Source organism: Microcaecilia unicolor, chromosome 8 (genome assembly GCF_901765095.1).
Source record: "Microcaecilia unicolor chromosome 8, aMicUni1.1, whole genome shotgun sequence".
Lineage (NCBI taxonomy): Eukaryota > Metazoa > Chordata > Amphibia > Gymnophiona > Siphonopidae > Microcaecilia > Microcaecilia unicolor.
This window is the reverse complement of record NC_044038.1, coordinates 97,085,207-97,103,927: the sequence shown is the minus strand read 5'-3', so window position 1 is coordinate 97,103,927 and position 18,721 is coordinate 97,085,207. Positions and strand designations below refer to the sequence as shown.

Here is an 18,721-nt window from a genome sequence, read left to right as displayed (position 1 = left end):
GATCCCTTTGCTTCTAGATGACCCCTCTGCAGGGATGCCTCAATCAACATCCAGCATATTAAAATCATCTATTAGTAGTACTTTCCTTTTCATTAGTAGTACTTCCCCTTTCAATGTCTTCAATTAAATCTTAGTTCATTTCATCTTACTGTGAAGGAAGTCTGTATATCATACCAATGTAAATACATTTTCCATCCCCTCTTTCCAGATTAGCCCATAGTGCTTCTTCCTTACCCATATGTCCTGCAATTCTGTCACTGTAATATATGCCATTTCCCCACCTGTTTTTTTCCTACCCTGTCCTTCCTGAATACATTATACCATGTATAACTATATCCCAGTCATGGTTCTCTGTGAACCACATCGCCATGACCGCCACTAAAATCCAAGTTGGCTTCTATCATTATAGGCCTGTAGCTATAGAAATTTACTTCCTATACTTTGGGCATTGGTATACAAAGCTCTCCAGATATTACTCTTTTTTTTCCCATTTATATAAAGGTATTTGAAGTCTTACATTCCTGAGGGTTATTAATGACTTTGGGGCATTTCTCACCCATCCCCAGTAAATCCAGTCTAAAGCCTTCTTTGATAGATGGACCTCATCTATGCTCAAATCATCCCATGGTCTAGGAAACCATAGTGTTCATGTTGGCACCATCCATGAAGCCACACATTCAGCTCCAGAATGTAAGCTTCCCTCATGTGGTCTTTACCCTCACCAGGAAGTTTCAATGAGAACACTGCCTGTGTACCTAACTGCTTCACCCTCTGTCCCAGAGCCATGAAGTCATGTTTGATATGTTCAGTGGGATATCTAGCAGCATCATTTATGCCAATATGGATGAGTAGCATAGGATAATGGCCAGTAGGCTTGATAAGGCTTGGCAAACTTTCTGCTTCACCTCGAATCCTGGCATCATGTCTGGTCAGCAGATGGGCACCTCTGTATCCCTCAGAAGAGAATCAACAAACCCCACTACCTTTCATTTCTTATTATGCTGGGAATGATATTTCAGCAAAAAAAAAAAAAAAAAAAGAATTGCTGATAGTAGGGTCTTCTACAGGTGGACTGAATAGGTTTCCTTTATTGGAGGGGTTGGTCAGGCATCTATGAAGAGAGTTCACACATAGTCTGGGATAACACATCATTAATCTTGTATCCAAATAGATTGTCCCCCAGGCAGGCTGCATCTTGTGGTGGTCATATAGGTCTCCTTGGAGGCCTAAGACTCTAAGCCAAGTAATCCACCGTGCATAGATGGTGATTGCAGTGATCCATGATGCTGTGTCATATGCATTATATGTACAACGAATGAGATAGTATGTGGATTCCTGCAGGGCAACATGAAAATGGGAAGAACTGTCCATGCCCCCATCTGATGATGATGACGTCACAGATTTCTCAAGTTGCTGAAACAGCAAGTTGTGAGAATTTGGAGCTGGTGGTCCACAATTTTTAAAATGAACATTGCCTCCTGGTAGACCCTTCTGCTTACTATGTCATGGATCATCTGGTCCTTTCCTAGCAGCATGCTGAGATATGACCTGGATGATTTCAACTTTGTGATTGTCACTTCTGAGACTTAAGAGTGATGTGGTAACTGCAGCTCGTCATGACCTGGAGCTCTATGCAATTTATTGTCAGGTTTTCAAGGCAGAAACTAGGTTCGTGAGCCCTTGGGCCACTGCGAGGAGCGGCAGTGGCAGGCAAAACCACCCCACACCAGAGACAAGGCAGAACTCTGACAGACATGGCTAGACTTCACTTGCACTTGACCACCCTTCCCCAGGAGTTGAGCCCCTGGGTGCAGGCAGCCGGCAGGACTTACCGGACTGGGCAGGAACTAGATACCAACAGGAAACACACAACAGAGTCAGGACTAAAAGCTGCCAGGCAGCCACTAAAAGGAACACAGACACAAGACAAGGAAATGCAGACCAGAAACAAGACAAGGAACTAAGCAATAAACCAAAGCTAACTACACACAAACAAACTAGAACAGGCAAGAAACTCAGACTAAAACTGGACAGGACAGAAATGCACAGAGCACACCCACATACCAGGACCTTAGACGATGCAAAGGCAAACACAGAAGTTTGCAGGTGGTTAATAAGCCCATCAGCAGCTGAAGTTCATCTGCAGGAATCCCAAGGCAGCTACGGGTGCTGTTCAGGCACAAACAAGAGAAGCAAATCTGGCAGCCCGGAAGATCCAGACCGGACTGGCTGAAGTCTGGAGCGTGTGACAGTCCATAGCAGCCACTGGTTCTGGCCCCCAGAGGGCGAGGTGAGCACAGACAAGGAAACAGCCACCATCATGACACTTATACTTGGATTCCAGATCCTTGCAATAGCAGAGATGGAGAACAGTATTTACCAGATGCTAAATTGAACGTCCTGCAGCATTGGGTGTACTGGAGGGCTATCACTTCTCTTGGAGAACTGTGGTACTGTAAGATGGTCTGTTTGTTGCCTAGCATTTGCATGGTTCCCAGCTCATGGCTTTTGAAAAGCTTTTGCAGAAAAAGTGGGTAGTAGCAATCCTCCACCTACTTCTCTTGACTGGATCCTGAGGGGGTTTAAGGCTGGCCTTACAGGTTGAAGTGAGTTGATGTCATCTTCTAGATTGTCCCAGTTGGAGGCATCTGACCCTTCTTTGTAGTGAGGGCACATGTGGAAGGGTTTGAAATAGGTAGAAGGTGGTGTTACCAATCCTCCTTTGCAATTGATGTAGGAGCCAATACTAAGTATTCCTGGGTACATGATAGTGGTGCTATGCTGCATGAATATTTGCAGAAGTTGAGTGAAAAATATTGCTGTATGTGCAGAAGGCACAATGGCCAGAACTATAGTGCTAGGGTGAGCAGAGGCATGGTCCTGGATGGGGTAACTTCTGGGGAAAGAGGACTCAGGGGCTTGGCTCAAAGTTGAAGAGGCTCTCTTGGTTCCTGATGATGGGGGAGGGGGAGGGTCTGGGTCTATTTGATATTTGCTGTGTTTGTCTTTTTTTCTCTCCCTCCCCCTCTCTCTCTCTTTCTCTTGTGCTCAGCCGGTTGAGCCCCACAGTCTACATTGCTGGGCAGCCTTGGTGGGCTGTGCAGCACTGTTACCTATTGCCTGAGGTGCTTCTATATGCAGTAGTTGGGATAGCATGCAGCGCTGAGTATGGCTCCCTTTAACAATGCTAGGTCTGCTGTGAGTCTCGTGTTGCCAGGGTAGAGCAACGGTCCAAGTGCCATTGGTTGTACAAAGCCCCCCACCCTGAATGATGCCATTACTGTTATGAAATGCTGCTATTATGAATTGACTCCCCAGTGGTACCAGAGCTGGGCCCAGGAGGAGGAGCACAGCTGAAGAGAAAGAGGCAGCCATGCAGTGTGTCAGAAAGTTGAGCCCATATGCACAGCCCTTGACCGTTTCACTTATTGCTTGCTTAAGTACTATGTGCCCTTTCTCTTCCTGTTTTCTAATTATTTATTTATTATTTATTTATTTTTTATTGTGGTGATGAGGAGAAACATTGAAGAATGCAGGAGAGCTTCAATTGTCCCAGTGTGGAAAATGATAGACTGAGGGGAAGATCGGCCTTACCGAGTGTGGTAATACCCAAGCATGCTCCAGAAAAGCCAAAGGCTTCTCTTCTGCTAATGAGAGCTGTTACATAGTATTCACCAGATGATGCCACCATACAGGATGCCTACATCTCTACTGCTTGTCTGCAGAAAAAGGAAATGTATGTTTATTTGTGGATGACATAAAAATCTGTAAGAGAGTGGCCAACCCAGAACAGGTTAGAAAAGTTGAATGGCATGCTGAAGAAACAGGATGAATGGTTATGATTTTGGAAAATGTGTTTCAGTTCAAAGATAGATTAAATAAATTAGCCTCCTATTAATTAGGAGGGAAAGATTATGAAAGAGACCTATTAGTGATCATCTCTGATAACCCAAAGGTACCATGGTGTCATAACTATAAGGATGTTGAGCAGAGGACAACCAACATTAGTAACATATCTCTTAGAGCAAGATTCTTGTGGTCCTGCATGCTGTCTTACCAGCTTTAGATGCTGTATTACCAGATATGGAAATACTCACGCTTTTCCTCTTCAGTCGTTGTAAGGGATGCCATCTTTATATGGTTCTCAGTAACTGCAAAGAGACAGCACAAGTTAAATGGAGTTAAGGGGTCCAATTTTCAAAAATTGCTAGCTCTTGAATTGTGTCTATATTAGAAAGCCACATTTAGTGGGATTTTCTGCTAAATTTAGGTACCCCAGTTTTGAGTTAAAAAGTGCAATTGCTTTGACTAGACTAAGGACCCCTAAGGGGGTAATTCTACAACAGTGAGCCAATATATATGTGCATATTCTATAAGTAAAAGTGAGCACCTACTTTCCTGTATAGAATACCAGCATAATAGGTTAGATATACCTTATAATATAGGCACAAACACTTATGCCAGCCATAGGTCTGGTGTAAGTGCTCATACCTAAATGCCAGAATTTGCGTGGAACTTATTGATTTGTAATTTACATGTGTAAGTGTGAGGCAACCTTTGTTCTGCCCAGACTCCACCTATATGTATGCCTACCTGTAAAATACCTGTTATTTAAGATATGCACGTATTTAAAGAACAGCACTTAGTTTTTCGCATTTTTACATGCCTATGTATGTCCATACATGTGTATATGTTGGTGTTCTTAAAGGTTATGCACCTTATAGATGCATAAATATGTGTGAATATTTTATAGAATTCTATAAACTAGGCACTCCCATTTATGCACATGTTGCACATGTAATATTAGAATACTAGCATTTACAACCATACGTGTGTACATATGCACAAAAATGCTAGCATGGCACTTAAGTGCTATTCTGCCAATACCTACTTAACTTACATAGTGCTTACATGCAAGGGGGCATATATAGGGGCAGAGCATGGGTGGAACATACACAGGGCTCACATAAAACAAAGTTACTTCCTCGAGGACATCCTCATGCATAGGTGATGTCCCCAATGGAGCCCAGTGAGAGAAAGGGTACCCAATAACTTTTCTAGAAGCATTTGAGCTATCACCTGCTACAGTTGTGTGGGTCCTCCACAGTCTATTATTAGCTAGACTGGGGAAGTGGAAGGGCTGTGAGGATTTAAGTCCTGCTGTCCTCAGAGAACACTTGCTACATTTTTCTTGAAGGACAAGAAGGATTGTGAATTCTCATGCAAGGGACTCCTTAGCTACAGGCTGCCTTCAACAGAAAATAGGGAAAGAACACACAAGTGTTGCCCCAACAGGCAGATACCAATATTTTGGTGGCAACAGGCTGTTTCATTATTTTATTTATGTTTATTTTTTTTATTTTGGGGGAAGGCAGCCTGGAATTGAAAGAGGAGGGGATGGAGTTGGATTCTAAACCCCTGATAGATTCGGAAGAACTGTCTGGCCAAACCTATTTGTTGCATCAGGAGTCTTGATCTAGGCAGAAATGAGATGTGAATGTATAGACAGATGGAAAACAGATGAAGCAGATACGTACGTGGAAAACAATATTTAATAAATATAGATCAATAAAAAATTAGCAAGCTTGCTAATTTTTTTATTGATCTTCTAGTAAAAAAGGCCCGTTCTTAACGCAATGAAACAGACGCTAGCAATGTAATGAGTTCCTGCCATTAATGGTTCCACGGTTGTATCTGAATATATTGTTGTTTACATGTGTAAGATTTCTTTTATATACAATAGTTTTGTGTAAACTGTGTTACAATGTGGTAAAAGTTTTCCTTGTTCAGGCCCTTCAATCAGTTTAACAATCACATCAGAAGAGCTCCTTACTCGTGAGAATGCAACATACAGTTGCCCATGTGAGAGACTGAGAGTGACCAGTGTGTTTTACAGACATTGTAAGAGAGAGATACAGAGTGATTGTGCATTGTGTGTGTGTGTCTGTGTGTGTGAGATGTGTGTGAGTGACAAAGAGATTAAATGTTTGTCTTCCCTTCCGTTCTGTGCACTTGCCTCCACTGATGTTTGTACCTTCCCTGTATATGATTGTTTGTTAGATATTCAATCCACTCTACTTCCCTCCTCCAAGTTCTGTTCTGTCTGATTGGGCCTTCGTTCTGTGACGTCACGTTTGTTTGCTTGGCAACTATGCAGCATTCCGGTTCCTCGACGTGAGGGCGGGGACAGTGAGAGCCAATGAAACGCTGAACTACAGACTTACGAACCCTACACTGCCACAGTGCCACATAGTCAGCTTCAGAATGTTGGAGGTGCTTTTTATTATATAGGATATTTATTAAATATTGTTTTTCCACGTACGTATCTGCTTTGTCTGTTTTCCATCTTGGAGTTTGCAGATCTATTACCCTGTTGTATTATTATTATTATTATTAGCATTTGTATAGCGCTACCAGACGCACGCAGCGCTGACACCTGACACAGAGAGACAGTCCCTGCTCAATAGAGCTTACAATCTAAATAATACAGACAGACAAGGCAATAAGGGCGAGGGAAGTACTGGGTAAGAAGGAACAAGGGGTGAGGCAAATGAGTAGTGGCTAGGAGCCAAAAGCAGCAGTTAAAAGTTGGGTTTTCAGCATAGATTGAAAACAGGTAGAGATGGAGCTAGACTTACAGGCTTCAGAAGTTTATTCCAGGCATAAGGTGCCACAAGAGAAAAGGAACAAAGCCTGGAGTTAGCAGTGGAGGAGAAGGGGATGACAAGAGAGATTTGTCCAGCGAGCGGAGGTTCACGGGGAGGAATGTAGGGAGAGATGAGAGTGGAGAGGTAATGGGGGCAGCAGAATAGATGCATTTAAAGGTCAGTAATAGAAGTTTGAACTGTATATGGAAGTGGACAGGGAGCCAGTGAAGTGACTTGAGGAGTGGGCTAGTGTGGGTAATAACGATTTTGGCAGAAATAAGCCGTGCTGCAGAATTTTGGACAGACTGGAGAGGAGAGAGATGACTGAGTGGAAGACCAGTAAGAAGTAAATTGCATAATCCAAGCGAGAGGTGACAAGGGGGGTGGATAAGGATTTTGGCAGCATATTCAGAAAGGAAGGAACAAATTTGCTAATGTTGTAGATAAAGAATGACAGGTTTTGGCGATCTGTTGAATATGTGCAGAGAAGGAGAGAGAGAATCAAGATGCCACCACGATTACGAGCCGGGAGACAGGGAGGATGTGGGAGCCATTAACAGAGATAGAGAATGGGGGAAGAGGGGAGGTGGGTTTAAGGGGAAAAATGAGAAGTTCAGTTTTAGTCATGTTTAGCTTCAGATGGCGAAGAGACATCCAAGCAGCAATGTCAGACAAGCAGGATGAAATTTGTCTTGGATTAAGGTTGAGATTTCAGGGGTGGAGATGTAGATCTGAGAATCGTCCGCGTAAAGATAGTACTGAAAGCCGTGGGACGAAATTAGGGTACCAAGAGAAGAGGTATAGATGGAGAAGAGGAGGGGTCCATGGACAGAACCCTGAGGCACATCAACTGTAAGCGGGATGGAAGTTGAAGAGGAACCGCCAGAGTGAACACTGAAAGTGCGATGTGAGAGGTAGGAGGAGAACCAGGAAAGAACAGGACCCTGGAATCCAATCGAGGATAGCGTATCTAGGAGTATGGTGTGGTCAACAGTGTCGAAAGCAGCAGATAGGTCAAGAAGGATAAGGATAGAATAGAGACCTCTGGATTTAGCCAGCAGTAGGTCATTAGAGACTTTGTAAGTGCAGTTTCAGTAGAGTGAAGAGGGCGGAAACCAGATTGGAGTGGGTCAAGAATAGGTTGAGAAGAAGAAAGTCAAGACAACGGTGGTGAACGACGCGTTCAAGTAATTTGGAGAGGAAAGGGAGAAGGGAGATGGGGCGATAGTTGGAGGGACAGGTAGGGTCAAGTGAAGGTTTTTAAGGAGTGGAGTGACAACAGCATGTTTGAAGGCCGTAGGAACAGTTGCAGTGGAGAGTGAAAGATTAAGGATGTGATGGATGACAGGAATGATAGTAGGAGAGATAGTGTTAAGTAGATAAGTGGGGATGGGATCAGAGGAACAGGTAGTACATTTAGAGAGTAAAGAAGAAGGGCAGTTACCTCAGTAGAAACTTCAGAGAAGGAGGAAAAAGAGGGAGAGGAAGGAGAGTAGGGGGTGTAAACTAAGGGAGGTGGGGAGGGTTTGGATGAAAATTCAGGTTAATCTTACGGATTTATCGTGGAAGTGCTCAGCTAGGGTCTGAGGAGAAAGAGAAGGGGGAATTGGGGACGGAGGCACTTTGAGAAGAGAGTTCAGTGTGGCGAAGAGAAGTCGAGGGTTAGCAGCAAGGGAATTTGTCAATTGGGTGAAAGTAATCCTGTTTGGCCCATGAAAGGGCAGACTGGAAGGAGTTTAGCATGAATTTGAAATGAATGAAGTCAGCAAGGGTGCGAGATTTAAGCCAAGAACGTTCAGCAGAGCGGGCACAGGAATGAAGGTAGCGGATTTTAGAGGTCAGCCAAGGCTGGGTTTTGGCACACGTAGTAGGACGGGGCATGGAAGGGGCAAGAGTGTCCAGAGCAGAGGAGAGGATAGTATTATAGGAAGAAACGGCTTCATTGACAGACTTAGATAGAGTGGTGGAAGAGAAAAGGTTAGAGACACAAGATGGCAGAGTAAGGGGGTCAATAGCTTGAAGATTCCTAGATGTGGGGGTTGAGATTGGGTGGGACTGGAGAGGAGGGTGATTAAGTGTGAGGTTAATAGGTGATGGTCAGAAAGGGGGAGAACTGAGGAACAGAAGCTGGAGGGGAAGCAGTTAGAGGAGAGGATAAGGTCGAGACAGTGACCATTTTGGTGGGTGGGTGCAGAGGAGCACAGCTGAAGATTGAATGAGGACTTTAAGGCAAGGAATTGGGAAGCATAAGTCAGAGGAATCATCATATGGATGTAAGTCACCAAGGATTGATGGAGAGGGATGAAGGATCACGAAAGAAGGAAAGCCAGGCGTCAAAGTCAGTGAGAAAGGATGAAAGAGACTTATCAGGGGGTCGATAAATGACTGCCAGTCGGAGAGGCAGAGGAGTGAAAAGGCGGATGGAGAGGACTTCAAAGGACAAAAAGCAGTGAGACTGGGGTGAAGAAGAGGTTGGAATTTGCAGGAGGCAGAGAGTAGCAATCCAACGCCACCACCGCGGCCGGCAGGGCGAGGGGTATGAGAGAAAAGATAACCACCATGGCAAAGGGCCGCAACAGAAGTAGAGTCATCAGGGGAGAGCCAAGTTTCAGTTAAGGCAAGTAGATGGAGGGAACGAGAAAGAAGAGGTTGTGAGTGTAGGGAAGTTTATTGCAGATGGAGCGGGCAATCCATAAGGCGCAAGAGAAGGGTAAGGAGTAAGGGGGAAGTAGAGGAATAGAGATGAGATTTGAGACATCATGATGTGGTCTGCATAAGTAGGAAGAAGGCAGAAGGGGAGGACCAGGATTGGGATTGATGTCACCAGCTGAGAGTAAGAGAAGGAGTAAAAGAGAGCGGAGGAGAGTAGTAGAGGTAGATTGTAAGCTCTCTGAGCAGGGACTGTCTTTCTTCTATGTTTGTGCAGTGCTGAGTACGCCTTGTAGTGCTATAGAAATGCTAAATAGTAGTAGTAGTAGGTATGGCCACGAAGGCATCGAAGGCGTGAGGTACTCAGGTAGAATGGGGAAGGCACAATGGAGGGAAGAATAGATGAAGATTAAAACTGAGAAGGAGGAAGGCAGTAGAAGAGAAATGTGAGGTGATGAAATCAATGGATGGGCAGTGAGTTCCTGAAATGGACAGTGGTAGGGGGTGAGGTAAAAGATTAGGAAGGGACAGGGTAAGGAACAGAATGTGTATAGGAGCTATAAATAAAAGTCTGAGGTACTTTCAGGTGCTAGGTGGGAATGGCAGTTGAACTTTCAGGTACTAAGCAGAAACAGCAATTGAACATCAAGTCAACAGCTGATGGAAGGAAGGATAGAGTCGAGGCTGAAGACAAGCAGGACTGGAACTAGCTGGAGCAGAAGGACCGAAGGCTGGAAGGATTGAGACAAGGCTGAAGACAAGCAGGACTGGAACAGGCTGGTACAGTAGGACGAAGGCTGGAACGGAAGGACCGTAGGCTGGGGCAGATGAGGCTGAAGATGAGCAGGACTGAACAAAAGGACGAAGCTAGAGTAGTTGAGGCTGAAGACGAGCAGGACAGGAACAGAAGGACCGATGGTTGGAGCAGATGAGGCTCACGACAAGCAGGACTGGAGCAGAAGGACCGATGGTTGGAGTAGTTGAGGCTGAAGATGAGCAGGACTGGAACAGAAGGACCGATGGTTGGAGTAGATGAGGCTGAAGACAGGCAGGACTGGAACAGAAGGACCGATGGCTGGAGTAGTTGAAGCTGAATACAAGCAGGACTGGAACAGAAGACCGTGGTTGGAGCAGATGAGGCTGAAGACAAGCAGGACTGGAGCAGAAGGACTGATGGCCAGAGTAGTTGAGGCTGAGGATGAGCAGAGCTGGACAGATGGACCTAAGGCTGGAGTAGATGAGGCTGAAGATAAGCAGGACTGGAACAGAAGGGCCGAAGGATGGAGCAGATGAGCAGAAGACAAGTAGGACTGGCGCAGGAGGACCGAAGGCTGGAGCAGATGAGGCTGAAGACAGTCAGGACTAATGCAAGGCAGGGCCCAGGGCAGATGTTGTAGGCTAAGGGAAAAGATGTAAGGCAGGACAGAAAGATGCAAGCTGGGCAGAGGATGCAGGCAGGACAGGTTTGAATGCTGGAACTGTAGGAATATGTGAAAGACAAATGCTGCATGCATTAACTGTCAACAATTCTATGAGCTATGATGTCATAGGATATAGTGTAATGTCTTGTGGGTGTGTCTGAGTCACTCTAGTTGCTCTGAGAGTGAGTCAGTCTGTGTCAGCATAAGATGGTGTTAGCAATCTCTCTTCAAGCTGTATGATAACCAACTGACAGAATTTTGTATTCAGTAGTTTAACCATGTCTACTGCAAGTATGATGTAAATAGTTATCTGAAGAAACTGTAAGTAAACATCATTTTTGTTTGGAAGTTAAAGAAGAGAGAGTAATTGAATCTTTTATTCAAGAGTCTGTGTGAGAGAGAGAGAGAGAGAGAACAAAAAAAAAACAATGGGAGTTAACACTTCTAAAGCTCTGCTGCGTAGGGCTAAATCTGCTGAAGTAAAAGTCTATTTTTTCATTTCTCCCCATCATAGGAAAGATGTAAGGCAGGAACAGAAAGATGCAAGCTGGGCAGAGGATGCAGGCAGGAACAGGTTTTGAATGCTGGAACAAACGATGCAAGGCAGGGCAGAAGATGCAATGCTAGGCAGAGGCCATATCACAGCTCAGCAAATCTCCTTTATAGAGGCTGATCTGGCATTATGAGCCATGACATGACCCTCTGAAGTTAGCCAGCCTGGGCATAAAGCTGCTAGCCAGTTGGAAAGTGTACATTTACCAGTGGCAGCCCCCATCCTGTTTTGGTCAAAAACCCAAAACTTTGCTGCACTTTCTATGGACTTTAGTCCGTTCCAGATAGAAGACCAAAGCTGTCTTGCAGGCCAACGTGTACTGTGCACTTTTGCCTTATGAACATGTGGTATAGGGAAAAAAGTTGGAAGGACTACTGACTGGTTAAGGTGGAACTCCAACACAATTTAGGAAAGAACTTTGGTTGGGTGAGTAGAACCACTCTATTATTAAAAAAAAAAACATTTGGTATAAGGTAGATGAGTATTAGAGGCTAAGCTCACGAACCCTGCATGCTGAATAATTGCCATCAAAACTATGATCAGGTCAGGCACTTCAAGGGGCAGGTATCTTGTGGCTCAACAAAGCTTTTATCAGCTGAGTCAGAATAACATTAAGATTCCATGACACTGTAGAAGGCTTGATGGGAGGTTTCATAAATAGCAACCTCATAAAGTGAACAGCTAAAGGCAGTACAGAGATGGGTTTACCCTCTACTTAATAATGATAAGCTCCCAAATACACTAAAATGAATCCTTACCAAGTTGGTTTTGAGACCTGTCTCTGATAGATGAAGGAGATATATATGCAGAATTTGTGTGGGGCAAGTGAAGTATTTATGGCCTCATCCTCATACCAGATGGCATATCTCTTCCATTTAAATCCATATCCCTCTTAGTGGAATCCTTTTTGACAGCTAGTAAGACCTTCAGAACACTGTCAGGCAAGTTCTGGAAAGACTATATTAACCTCTCAACATCCGTGCTGTGAGGTCTAGGGACTCTTATGTTGGGATGCAACAGAGTGCTTGCTCTTGCATAATCAATGTTGGAAAACACTCCCAGTCTGATCTGAACTCTTACTGAAAAAGTCCAATAGAAGTAGGAACAACATTTGTTGTGGCCAATAAGGGTTTCCCAATCTTGACTGAGCTTCAGAATGGTCTTTGCTATAAAGGGTAACAGAGGATACTTGTATAGAAGCCCTCTCCCTAGAGTAGAAGGAGGGTATCCAAGTCTATTTGATGTGCAACCCTATCTGGAGCAATATTGAGGTACTTTCTTCTTGAATAGAGCAGCATAGAAATCTATCAAGATCCTGCAGACAGCTTTGTTTTCTATGTCCACTGTGGGGCTGCAGGACACAACTCAGTTTCTGTGCCAAGACTTTGTCATTGCCCCCCTCCCCTGATGCATAGTTCTGAGGCACATTCTGTGAGAAATGACCCATTTCTACATTTTGATGGTACCTAAACACAGAAGGTATGACTCTGATCCTCCCTGCTTGTTTATGTAACTTATGGCCGCCTGGTCGTAGTTTGAACCAGGATGACCTTATTAGACAAATGATCTCTGAAACCTTTAGAGCATCCAAAGAGCTCTTAGCTCTAGAAAGTTTATATAATGAAGTCTTTCCTGAATAGACTATACACTTTTTGTGGGAAACCCATCCAGATGAGCTCCCCAGCCCAGTTTGGAAACATTTGTCAATAGAATTTCCCAAGTTGGAAGAATTTAGAAGAGGATTCCTTTCTTCAAATTGGATGGTTCTTCAACCAAGACAGAGTTTTGTAGAGGACTGATAATAGATGTATAATAGACCCTCCTTTGCCCTCTGCTCCGATACATCCTGGAGAAAGAAGTTGGGTCAGAAGTGGCCTGAAGAGGATTTTATAGGTTTCACAATGTTGTTTGATGAAAGTAGCAACTCGACTTCTTGATTTTTATCTCTGAAGAGATTCTCCTCCTTGGCAATGCACATCAGCAAGATTTTTCTGTGCATCTTGTCTGTGGTCTGAGTATTGTAGACAGGCAAGTCTGTGGGCACCAATCCACATAGCAGAAGTTCTTATGCTATATTGAAATATCATAAGTTGTTGGAGAAAGTATTTTCCACACCCCTTCCCTTTGGCTACTAAAGAGCAGATTTCCACAGATCTGTCCCTAGAAGGAGTGTCTGCAAACTCCACAACAATGTGAACTATCCTGCTTATTTTCGAAAGAGAAGGGCGGCCATCTTTTGACACAAATCGGGAGATGGCCGCCCTTCTCTCAGAGGCGGCCAAATCGGCACAATTAAATGCCGATTTTGGCCGTCATCAACTGCTTCCCGTCCGCGGAGCCGGCCAAAGTTCCTTGCGGGGGGCATGGTTAAGAGATGGCCGGCCTCGGACGATAATGGAAAAAAGAAGGCCGGCCCTGACGAGCATTTGGCCAACTTTACTTGGTCCAATTTTTTTCACAACCAAGCCTCGAAAAGGTGCCCCAAGTGACCAGATGACCACCGGAGGGAATGGGGGATGACCTCCCCTTACTCCTCCAGTGATCACCAACCCCCTCCACCCCCCCACAAAAAAAAAATTAAAAATTATTTTTTCCCAGCCTCTATGTCAGCCTCAAATGTCTTATCCAGCTCCATCACAGCAGTATGCAGGTCCCTGGAGCAGTTTTTAGTGGGTGCAGTGCACTTCAGGCAGGCAGAACCAGGCCATCCCCCCACCTGTTACACTTGTGCTGGTAAATGTGAGCCCTCCAAAACCCACCAGAAACCCCACTGTACCCACATGTAGGTGCCCCCCTTTACCCTTTAAGGCTATGATTCTGTTGTACAGTTGTGGAGAGTGGGTTTGGGGGGGAGGTTGGGGGGCTCAGCACCCAAGGTAAGGGAGCTATGCACCTGGGAGCAATTTGTGAAGTCCACTGCAGTGCCCCCTAGGGTGCCCGGTTGTTGTCCTGGCATGTGAGGGGGGATCAGTGCACTAGGAATGCTGGCTCCTCCTATGACCAAAGGGGCTTGGATTTGTTCATTTTGAGATGGCCAGCCTCAGTTTCCATTATCAGTGAAAACCCGAGGCCGGCCATCTCTGAGTCCGGCGATCTCAACATTTCGGTCGACCGAAATGTTGAGATTTGGCTGGCCCAGACCTTATATACGGTTGGCTCCGCCCCTTCCCTGGGCCGTCCCCAGAGATGGCCGCCCTTAGAGATGGCCGCCCCGTTCGATTACGGACCTCCACGTTTCACAAGTACATACCCGTGAAGAGCACAGGGTTTACAACAAAGACGTATGAGAACAGATTGGAAGATCTGAATTGTGTACCCTAGAGGAAAGAAGGGACAGGGGAGATAAGATACTGACATTTAAATACTTGAAAGGTATTAATAAAGAAGCAAATCTTTCCAGAGAAGGGGGAACCATAAAACTAGAGGACATGAGTTGAAGTTGCGAGTTGGTAGACTTAGGAGTAATGTCAGGGAAATTCTTTTTCATGGAGAGGGTGATGCCCTCCCAAGGGAGATGGTAAAGACAAAAATGATGATGGAATTAAAAAAGGCATGAGATGAACACAGAGGATCTCTAATTAGAAATGAATGGCATTTAAAAAAAAAATCCTAAATGGATGCATGTGTGTGGATGTGTGAGTGATGCTTAGATGGCAGCTCCAGCTGCAAAGAACTATGGCCAGTGCCTGGCAGACTTTGTAGGTCTGTGTTCTGTATATTTATTTATTTATTACATTTGTATCCCACATTTTCCCGCATAGCAGTAGGCTCAATGTGGCTTACAGGTTCCAGAGAGGAGAGTACCAACTCTGGGAATATATACAGAGTGGAAAATAGAGTAACAGTAGGTGCAAGGAAGCTGATAAGGTTCCGGAAAACAGAATACAACTCTGGGACGAATATATAGTAGCATAGAGAGAAGTATCCCTATGAGGCTGATAAGTCTCCGGGGATGGGACTACAGCTTCTAGTAAGCAATACAGAGTAGGATAAGTGTAGAAGTACACTTAATTATAACTGGAGTGGTAAAATTCGTACAGTTTGAAGTAATAGAATTATGTGGAAGGGGTATTGTTCATTTCTTAGATCAAAAGATGTGATTGCATTGTTCATGAATTAGTTCGGGTCTGCTGGGTAGGCTTTCTGGAAGAGGTGAGTCTTGAGGTCTTTTTTGAAATTTTAGATGGCATTCGCAGTTCTAATGTTTCTAGGTAAAGCGTTCCAGAGCTGGGTGCAAATGTAGGAAAAGCTGGATGCATATGTTGATTTGTATTTTAGTCCTTTACAGTTTGGGTAATGCAGGTTTAGAAACGTTCTTGATGATTCGATCATGTTTCTAGTTAGTAAGTTGATAAGTTCGATCATGTAGGCTGGGGCCAGACCATGGATTATTTTTGTGGACCAGAGTGCAAATTTTGAAGGCTATTCGTTCCTTGATTGGTAGCCAGTGCAGTATTTCACGTAGGGGTTTAGCACTTTTAAATCTTGTCTTTCCGAAAATGAGTCTAGCTGCCGTGTTCTACATGGTCTGGAGTTTCCTTAATAATCTGTTCTTTGCATCCCGCATATACGGCGTTACAGTAGTCAACATGTGATAGTACCATTGTTGAATTATGTTATGGAAATTTCCCTTGGGAAGAGTTGTTTGATCCGTTTGAGTTTTCCACATTGCTTGGAACATTTTCTTCGTGGTGGCAGAGGCTTGGCTCTCCAAGGTTAGGTAGTGTCAATAGTAATTCCAAGGATATTCAGTTTGTCCAATATTGGGAGAGTATGTTCCAGGGTTTTTATGGATGAAGGGAGGTTTTGTTTTGTGGTGAGAAGAGAAGAATTATGCAGTGAGTTTTTTCCCTTGTTGAGTTTGAGTTTGAATGCTGATGCCAGGCATCCATTAAGCTTAAACTAGTCTTTATTGCAACAGTAATTTCTGTTGGATAGAGTTGAACGGTATGTAAAAGAGGACATCATCTGCATATATGGCAATCCAGTTTAGGATGGACTAAAAGGGCTTCAATGGCAACTTCAGTAGGTGGAACCAAGGATAATGCTGGGTAAACTGTTACGGTCTGGGTCCAGCAAATGACAAGACATATTCGGATAAGCTGGAGTGGTCTTTTATAGCAACTACAGTAGTTGTAATATAAGGACAGAGCTGGGCAAAATTCTACAGTCTATGTCCCATAAACACCAAAGAAAGACCATGGTCAAAAGCATAATATCACATTCATTGTTGATTTAATCATGAATTGATAATGAGTGTGACTGTTGGGCAGACTGTATGGACTGTTCAGGTCTTTATCTGTTGTTACTTACTATGTTACTATCCAGCTTATTTTCGAAGAGATCGCCGGCCATCTTCCGACACAAATCGGGAGATGGCCGGCGATCTCCTGAACCCGGCCAAATCTGTATAATCGAAAGCCAATTTTGGCCGGCGCCAACTGTGTTCCATCGTGGGCCGGCGAAAGTTCAAGGGGGTGTGTCAGCACAGTAGCGAAGGCAGGATGGGGTCAGGATGGGGGCGTGCGTATAGATGGCCAGCTTTGCCCGATAATGGAAAAAAGAAAGTCGGCCATAATGAGAATTTGGTCCACTTTTTTTGGTCCCTTTTTTCAGGTCCAAGTCCCAAAAAAGTGCCCAAACTGACCAGATGACCACCGAAGGGAATCAGGGATCACCTCCCCTGATGCCCCCAGTGGTCACTTACCCCCTCCCACCCTCAAAAAACAACTTTAAAACATTTTTTGCCAGCCTCTATGCCAGCCTCAAATGTCATACTCAGGTCCATCACAGCAGTATACAGGTCCCTGAAGCAGCAGGCGGACCCAGGCCCATCCCCCCCCCCCCCCACCTATTACACCTGTGGTGGAAAATGGGATGCCTTCAAAACCCACCTGAAACCCACTGTACCCACATCTAGTCACCCCTTAGGGCTATGGTAGTGGTGTATAGTTGTGGGGAGGGGTTTGGGGGGCTCAGCACTCAAGGTAAGGGAGCTATGCACCTGTGAGCTATTTTAACTTTTTAGAAGTGCCCCCTAGGGTGCCCGGTTGGTGTCCTGGCATGTGAGGGGTACCAATGCACTACGAATCCCTGGCCCCTCCCATGACCAAATGCCTTGGATGTGGCCGGGATTGAGATGGCCAGCTTCGGTTTCCATTATGGGCAAAAACCGATGCCGGCCATCTCAAAACCCGGCCATCTCTGACATTTGGGCGGCCCCAACCGTATTATTGAAAAAAAGATGTCCGGCCATCTTTTTCGAAAATACAGTTGGCTCCGCCCACTTGTGGAGCCGGCACCGGAGATGGCCAGCCATGGAGATGGCTGGCACCGTTCAATTATACCCCTCTATGTTTGCGCTGACTGTTGAGAGGCTGCTTTGATTAATCAATCATCAAGACATGTGTTCCCCATCTGCACAGTGTTGCAGCCAACACAATCAAGCATATTGTGAAAACCCATGTTACTGAAGCCAAGCCGAATGGCAAGACCTTGTATTGGCACAACAGAAGCATAGGAACTTCTGGTAAGCAGGAAGAATGGATATGTGGATGTATGCCTCCTTCAGGTCTAGGGAGCAAAGCTAGTCATTCAGTTGGATGATGGGAAGAAATGATCCCTGGGAAGTCATACAGAAATTTTCCTGCAGTAGATATTAGTTTTAAATTCCGTAGGTCAAGAATTGGTCGAATGGCCCCTGTCTTTTATGTTATGATAAAGTATCTGGAATAGAAACCCTCAATCCCTCTCTGGCAGAGGAACTGGTTCTATTGCATTTTGCAGGGCAGAGAGCTCCTCCCATAATATGTTCTTTTGGAGGGAGTTGAAACAAGTCCCTTTTTGTGGATGATTGGGAAATCTTTTTCCCAATGAAGAGCGTAGCCCTAGTTATGATTCATAGTACCCAATAGTCAAGAGGGGGCCACCTCTTTTGAAATAATGCAAGCTTGCCTCCTCCTGGTAGATTGGTTGGGATGGAAAGCTGAATGGTAGCTATGTTCTCTAGTAAGGAATCAAACACTTGGTTGTTGTTTAGGCTAAGACTGTGTCTGTGACCTCTTTCCATGCTGTTGTTGTTGGCGTTAGCGTTTCAGACACAGTCTTATGAGGATGAGGAATAGAAGGAGTATAACAACACTTAGTATTGTAATAAACCTAAATCCTCCTGTTAATCCTCTAGAAGAAGAAGATGTGTGAGGGCTGTGGCTTGGAGAGTATTTTAATGATATCTGTATGTTTTTAAATTAGGTCTGCCACCTCCTCAACTTTGTTTCCAAATAAATTATCTCCATGACAAGGGACAATCTGCTAAGCATTCTTGAACTGCAGATTCGAGGTCATAGACTGAGCCAAGAAAGTCGACACATTTCTATTGCTAAAGCAGAGATGTGAGATGAAACATCAGAAGAATCGAAGGCCTGCCTTGCCAGATATTTCTGACAGTCTAG

General features: G+C 44.6%; 1 protein-coding gene across 1 annotated transcript in view; it reads right to left on the bottom strand.

Moving 5' to 3' along the window:
* LOC115475651 overlaps positions 1 to 18,721 on the bottom strand; it is a 451,633-nt gene that overhangs the window by 218,335 nt on the left and 214,577 nt on the right. The window contains exon 13 of the mRNA XM_030211552.1: positions 4,098 to 4,151. Coding sequence (XP_030067412.1) covers positions 4,098 to 4,151 — 54 coding nt within the window. The remainder of the gene's footprint in view (positions 1 to 4,097; positions 4,152 to 18,721) is intronic.